This window comes from Lactuca sativa, chromosome 3, assembly GCF_002870075.4.
Source record: "Lactuca sativa cultivar Salinas chromosome 3, Lsat_Salinas_v11, whole genome shotgun sequence".
Lineage (NCBI taxonomy): Eukaryota > Viridiplantae > Streptophyta > Magnoliopsida > Asterales > Asteraceae > Lactuca > Lactuca sativa.
In genome coordinates this window covers 31,637,369-31,644,971 of record NC_056625.2, presented here as the reverse complement: position 1 = coordinate 31,644,971, position 7,603 = coordinate 31,637,369, and the positions used below count along the sequence as shown (strand labels likewise).

Genomic DNA, 7,603 nt, shown 5'->3' with positions numbered 1-7,603 from the left:
GTGCATGAGGGTACTCATTGTGATGGTTGTACCGATGCAAAAACATGATGGCTATTCTGAAAAGAGAGAGTACGCAGGGTGTACACTAGTGTACACATGACGTAATTCATTAAAGATGGCGGGGCTTCATTAAGTACGTTGGGCATACATAAGGAGCATGACGGGCCCACTCATGTTGATTCCAAAACCCAAAATTTTAGGGTTAAGACCCTATTTAAACACCTTAAGTCCCTTGAGGCCTCTTCATACTCAGCCTCCACCTTCCCCAAACTAGTAATTTTGAAACCCTTTCTTCTTTGTGAAGATCTTGAGCATTCTGAGTGAGTTTTTGGGTGTTTTGTAAAGAAGGAATCCATTAAAGAAGCATTGGTGAGTTTGGAGCTTGAAGATCAAGAACTTCCATCCCTTTTACAAGCCTCATAAGGTATAAAGCTTGAATCTTTATGGTCCTATAGCTTAGATCTAGTCTAGCCTTGATATTTGCATGCTTTTTGTCCCATGATTGGTTCTTGTGAGTAAAAGCTACTCCAGAGCTCAAGTTTGTTACTTTATGGTGTTTCTGAGGATCTTGGGTGATTAAATTGGAGTCTTTGTTTCTATTTCCCACTCATGCAAGAGTTTGAGGTTATTCAAATGTGTTATGGAACTAGGGTTTTGTTTTGGGCTCAACCTAGTCATGCAAAGTCATCAACTCAAAAACTTCCTGAATCTATATGTCCCTTAGAGTCATATCTATGAGTTGGACATGAGGTCTTGAGGTATTAAGAAATCAATAAGTCGATTTGGCATCGACTAGATTATGTATGGTGTAACCCTCTGGTACGCAGTGCGTAACGGGTTTCGACCCGTTTCCTATTAGGTGATCGATTAGCATGCAGGGTGTAAAGGTGGAGTACGTATGGTGTACTACCACATGTGTACTTGGGCTATTTTTGGGCTTTGGGCCAAGATGGGTGGGTTTATCCTTGGAAGGGTAAAGTGGTCTTTTACCCTTAATGGAAAAGAATAAGAAATGGACCTTGATGATGAGCTATCACTTTATTTATTGATTAGGATTGGTTTTGATATGTTCAGTATAATGAGTTTTCATAGCAACAACGTGTGTGTAAGATTTGGCTATTTTCAGGTTTGAGGTGAGTCTCCTCATTGTACTTGTGGGTCGGAGGCACCAATACCATCCCACTGGATTATTTTATGTAGAAAGACCAGGTGGTGGCGCATGGCAATTGTATGAAAGAATTGGATATGGTTCCCAACACATTGTATGCACGACCAAGGTTTGGACCTTGACAATTATATGTAGTATGCTAGTTGTCTTTGTGATACTTGCATGGGAGATCAGGAGGTGACTCTTGGCACTTGTATGTAAGACGTTTTTTGTCCCCTGACTTGGCAAGGAAAGACCATGATACGACTCATGACATAATGGCAATTCTAAGACTATGGATGTCACATATCAATCTCTATTTTATGTATGGTATGTGGTATTTTGGGGAACTCACTAAGCTTTGTGCTTATAGTTTCATGTTTATGGTTTCAGGTACTTCCGATATGAAAAGGAAAAGGTACGACGTGACTGCACATCATCCCCCAATGTTTTTCTGCATTGGCATTTTATAATTTTTACTTGATGTAAATGATATAATCACTTTGATTGGTATCTGAACAACTAATTTTTATGGTTTATTGTTTTTAAAATGAAAAATTTTCAATGAATTTTTGGGACGTTGCATTACCTTTTTGAGTAAATTTCCATTTGATGTTTTACATAATGGGGTCTTACAATTTTTGAGAAACTTTAGAGTTTGTGAACATTATTTCTTTTATGTGATTGGTGTATTAGCTTTAGGATTGTGGAAATTTTAGTATTAGATACATGTTTATTGGCCCTTATGATGAATAGCTTGTAAATGTAACATTCATCTTTCTTTTTATCTTGTGAAATTTACAATCTTCAACTAACCTTACCATGTTGCAAATTGGGCTAAATGCAAGAAATGGTGATGTAATTTTATTTCCTTGTATACTATAGCTTACTACTTTCAGTTCCTTCTATTACAACTTTGCACTTTAAATTCATTTCTTATTAAGGTATTTCACTTTGAAAATTTTATCCATTTACAACATTGTAATTTCATTTTTTTTTTCTTTTTAGGACTTTATACTTTGAAAAATCTATCCGATTATATCATTTTACTTGTAATTTTTTCTGATTTTTCTGATTAGGATTTAGGACGTTATGCTATGAAAATCTGATATTTATAGAATTGTACTTTCACTTTTTTTCTTATTAGGATATTCTACTTGAAAAATCTAACCAATTATAATATTGCACTTCCAATTTGTTTTCTTATTAGGACATTATACTGTGAAAAATATGCACAATTATAGAAATGAAAGTTGCTTTGTACTTGGATGGCCTTGATTGGGTGGATTTTTAAAACTACAATGTTATAATAATTACCAGAAGAAATGGAAATATAATACTATTATAAACAAATTGATGAAAGTACATTGCTATTTCCTTCACTTAATCTTTGCACATCTTTGTTGAATTCATTCATCATATTGAACTTTGTGCATATGAATTTAGTTTCCTCCATTAAGATTATTTTGATATAGTAAATATATCTAAGGTCTGTTATGCCGAATGATAGGGTTTTGATGTGAAACTGATTGATGTTAACCGTACATGTAAAGTTACAAAGGTAATAAGACATTTAAAATTTTATTTTTTATACATTAAATGAAAGATTTTTAAATTTTTGATTCTTTTCTTTTGTATAGGGAGGTTAGTTGATCAAAGTATACCATAATGCTTGCTTGTAGGAACTATAATGGTGTCATTGGTTTTGCAAAGGCAAAAGGCCCAACTATTCCTACTGCGTGTCAGAAGGTATTATAACTTAACTTTAATTATATTTTAAATATTTTTATTTTCTACCACTTGTCTATATTGCTATAACATGAAGTCATGAATCACATGCTGTTTTTTTGTTTTACAACAGGCTCACGAGAAATGCTTTCAGAATCTCTATTATATGGACCCATATGAAGATCATACAATTACACATGTCGTTCATACTTCTTAGGCTAAGAGGAGTGGGGGTTGCCACTGGACTCGCTAACCTCACTAGCAATGTTGAAACACCACCCCTGTCAGCTCGCTAGATGACTCACTAATTCCAAGTCGTTAACCCCTTGACGAGCGGAGAGAGAAAGAAATCGTGCATCTCATTGGTTCTCAATTGTTTTCATGGACATATGTATGTTTTTTTTTAATCAACAAGCCATTTCTCATTCCAAAACTTCATTTCCAAATAAATGATTCCTACCCTCACTAGAATTTTGCTTACAAATATAGTCTCATACTCAAAACGTTGATTTCAATTAAATTGTTTTAACCCTTATTTGATAATTCCGTACAAATTTTGTCCCAAGCATCGAACATTGATTTAAAAGAACCAAAAGGACCCGACACTTAAATATTATACTTATTTTCATGTAATTGATTTATATTATATTAATTGTTTGTGGTTTAAAAAAATAAATTTTGATTAATATTTGTGCATAAAATATGTTTGTGTATTAAAATAAAGAAATTTAATTAAATTAGATAAAAGAAAAAAATGGGGTGCAGCTACGGAGAATGGTAACATTTTTAGCAATTTGGTACATCAGATTTTTTAGTGTCATCTTATTTTTTCTCATTTAGCATCTATCTAATCGTAGCCTTGTAAGAAAACAAAGGTTTACGTCTATTATTTATTTATTTATTTATACTTTTTGAGATATAAAATAAATAATTGAGACTGGTTTAGGTGTATCTTTGGCATGGGCCCACTCAAGGTGTCATTAAGGCAGCGAGAACCAGTCAAACCATCTTGAATCTAGCTAGTTTAAAGAATGTGAAGTCTAATACAAATTAATTCATATCTATACTCATGCCGTCTGAATAAAATCTGATGAATTTTTTGTTATTGCTATTTTATGTTGTTGGATCAAGAAATCCACATAACACGGTAAAAGCTCTTTTCAAGGGTTTGAATGGGAACCGGTAAGTAAAATAAACTTAATATATAGGCAGGACAACTCTGTGTCCACTCAATCATTACTCTTGATCTTTAGTATGTTCGAAAGAAGTGAATGCCCTCTTTGTCCTAAAAAAAAAACTATATTCATGAATTTGAATACAAGATATTTTGCGGCTTTCTTTTAAAACTTTTTTTTTTTTTTTTTTGAAATGTTTTCGGTTAGAAACTCCGAAAGATGTTCAAGAGAAGTTTGGGCGGGTTGTGGAAGTCATATTTGCTTTGATGATTGGAATTTGTTATGGGTGATGTGGATAGACCTTGGTCATGAAAGGCCGCAAAAAAACATTGGCAAAATGAATAATTACATCGTCTTTTGCTTCATGTTAATGTTCATTAACCACAGAGTTTTGGATTTTGATTTTAGTTACTGGTGTGATGTGCATGCACATCAAGACCAATAGTTAGTGTTAGTAACTGCATTACGTATAAAATTTTTCCATTTAGCATCATAAGTTTTGACTGAAATTTATACTAAAAGGACAATTTTTAGCATGTATATATGCATATACCAATACCTGATACCACGTTAAACATTGGGAAAATGACTCTTGAGGGTAATTAACTTTTGTGTTTGTACTCATTTGGTCCCTTTTCTTTTTTTTGTATTCAATATACCATCGAACTTGTTGTTGGTGTTTACCATAGCCCTTTTGACCGGCTTTTGACCTGTGATAGTCGGTCAAAGGGCTATGGCGAACACAAACAACAAGTTCGATGGTATATTGAGTACAAAAAAAGGAAAGGGACCAAATGAGAACAAACGCAACAGTTGGTTACCCTCCTGATTCATTTTCCCTTTACTCATTTACAACAAATCCCACATTATCTCCTACTGATATTAATGACTTTATGAGATTTATTCTTGCTTCTCTTCAAAACATAACTCACGAAAGGACATTATTCATGCATGTACAACTTTGTAATGCACTCGAATATTTATTAGGGAAATCTTGACTAAGTAGGCGCATTTCATGACTACATTTACATTTGCAATCAAAAGATTTATCGTATCATGGATTCTAGACAAGCCTACAAACGAGTGGAATCACAAGTGCTGTGATTTTTGAGTTTACTTAGCTTTAAGATCGAACTCATGGGATAAGATACAACATCAATATGTATAATATCATGCTGCTTTTGTAGACACATCACCATAATATTGTACATATTGATGTTGTATCTTATCCCATGAGTTCGATCTTAAAGCTAAAAAAACTAAAAAATCATAGCACTTGTGATTCCACTCGTTTGTAGACTTGTCTAGAATCCATGATACGATAAATTATTTGATTGGAAATGTAAATGTAGTCATGAAATGCGCCTGCTTAGTCAAGATTCTCCTAATAAATATTCAAGTGCATTACAAAGTTGTACATGCATGAATAATGTCATTTCGTAGGTTATGTTTTGAAGAGAAGCAAGAATGAATCTCATAAAGTCATTAATATTAGTAGGAGATGATGTGGGATTTGTTGTATATGAGTAAACGGAAAAAGAATCAGGAGGGTAACCAACTGTTGCGTTTGTTCTCATTTGGTCCCTTTCCTTTTTTTTGTACTCAATATACCATCGAACTTGTTGTTTGTGTTCGCCATAACCCTTTGACCGGCTATCACAGGTCAAAAGACGGTCAAAAGGGCTATGGTAAACACCAACAACAAGTTCGATGGTATATTGAATACAAAAAAAAAAAAAAGGGACCAAATGAGTACAAACGCAAAAGTTAATTACCTTTTCCCTTAAACATTTGACTGGAAATTATTATTTTTGTTCATTAAATTTTGTTCATTATTTTGTTGTTGTTACCACTACCAGTAGTCTACCAAGCAACATTTATTTGTTTCTAAAAAACATTTAAATACCGGAATAAAAAGGAATTCCCGTCTGGGGAATCCATGAATCTCCGGCCAAAAAGCTCCCAACAGAAAACTGCTCCGCCTCTTGATCGCTGGTCAAAACATGGAACCCCGGCCACTTCACCCTACCGGTGGTGTTTGCTCCCTCCCCTGAGTTCATATACTCCGCGTAATACAATTTATCAAACGCAGAGCTTCCCCGATATGGCAGCCACCCTTGGGGATCAATCAAGCTATCAAGATAACACTTCACAAATACAACCGTCGAGTAGTCCCTCCATGGCCGACCTAGAAAGTTCCTGACCCATCCATTTGCTAGGGTTAACTCAGCTGCGGCGGTGACCCGCGACTTGTGAATAACAAACCCCGTTACCGAACTCGAATCAGTTCTTCCTTGAGCTGTTATCGTGTTTTGTTGGCCAGGCAACGGTTTCCGGAAATAGATGTTGCACTCTTGGAGGACGGCAGTAGCGTCACCGAAGATGAAGTCGACGGTTCCATAGATGTCACATTCGCGATAAAATTGACGGTGTTGGAGGAGGCAGAGGGTGTCTTGGTAGCCTTTGAAGCTACATCGGAAGAAAGCTGAGAGATCTGAAGCGGAGAGAAGCGCCACCGCTTGTAGTTTCTCCGGACCGGCGGTGTTCTCGAATGTAATTCCAGCCGCAACAAAGCCGGAACCCCAAATCTCTACACATTTCTGTTTTTGAATTAAATACTAGGATAGATAAACTCATAAACCAATAATAACTGCAATTTATTTATTTTTTTAATAAAATACGGAGTATGTAACAACATTCACAAGATACTTTTATTCTTTTCCAAATTATAATAACGCATGTATAATTTTTCTTACCAATAATAAATATGTTTTTTTTTGTTACCAAGTACATGGCTGAAATAAAGTATATTTTGTAGCAAATCTGAAAATGTAAGTAAGTTGCTAAAAATATTGATAAAAAGTGAAGTATATTACCAAATAATTTAAATTGAGTAATGAAAAATATATAAGAGAATAAAATATTACGGAAGGTTGCGGTGTTATAAGTTTCATATCCATCGTTAGCATTTTTATTGTTGGTTATAACAGTTGCATCAATGCCTTCTCCAATAAGTGTCAAATTAGGCATTGTTGAATTGACGATGACACTTTCTACGTAAACACCAGATTTTACGAATATAACAAATTTATCTGTTCCAGTTCTTCGATTTTTAGATGCTTCGATGGCTTTGGAGACTGTTGAAAAATCACCAGAGCCATCTTGAGCCACCACCAAGTCTACTTTTGTTACTTTTCCTCCTTTGTCGACTGATTGGACGAGTCTATGATCACTCGTCATCGACAAGTTATCAGTTGGACTCATTGACGCCTTGATTTGAGATTCATGAGACTCGAATCTAGAAACAATGATTGAATCGCATAATCCGGAAAGAAGGGAATTGTCACAAAAGATACGTGCACAAGAAATCGATCTTAAAAGTACAAGTGTTGCAATGATGTAAAAAACATAAGACATGCTTTTGGCATTTAGGAAAATTATGAAGTTTGAATTTGGGTTTTTCCTATTAATATGAACTTGAAGCTTTTATGCCCATTAAATTCATGCGTTATGGACCTATGGTGTAAGTTTTAAGAGCAACAACAATGGCCAT

At 34.7% G+C, this 7,603-nt stretch overlaps 1 protein-coding gene across 1 annotated transcript; it reads right to left on the bottom strand.

Moving 5' to 3' along the window:
- Nucleotides 1-5,840: 5,840 nt before the first annotated feature.
- LOC111917170 (probable pectinesterase/pectinesterase inhibitor 6) lies at nucleotides 5,841-7,314 on the bottom strand. Its single transcript, XM_023912822.3, has 2 exons — nucleotides 6,978-7,314; nucleotides 5,841-6,640 (listed from the first exon to the last, which is right to left on the bottom strand). Exons 1-2 carry the CDS (start codon nucleotides 7,312-7,314, stop codon nucleotides 5,949-5,951), a joined length of 1,029 nt encoding a protein of 342 aa, XP_023768590.1. The 3' UTR covers nucleotides 5,841-5,948.
- Between the last annotated feature and the right edge of the window lie 289 nt (nucleotides 7,315-7,603).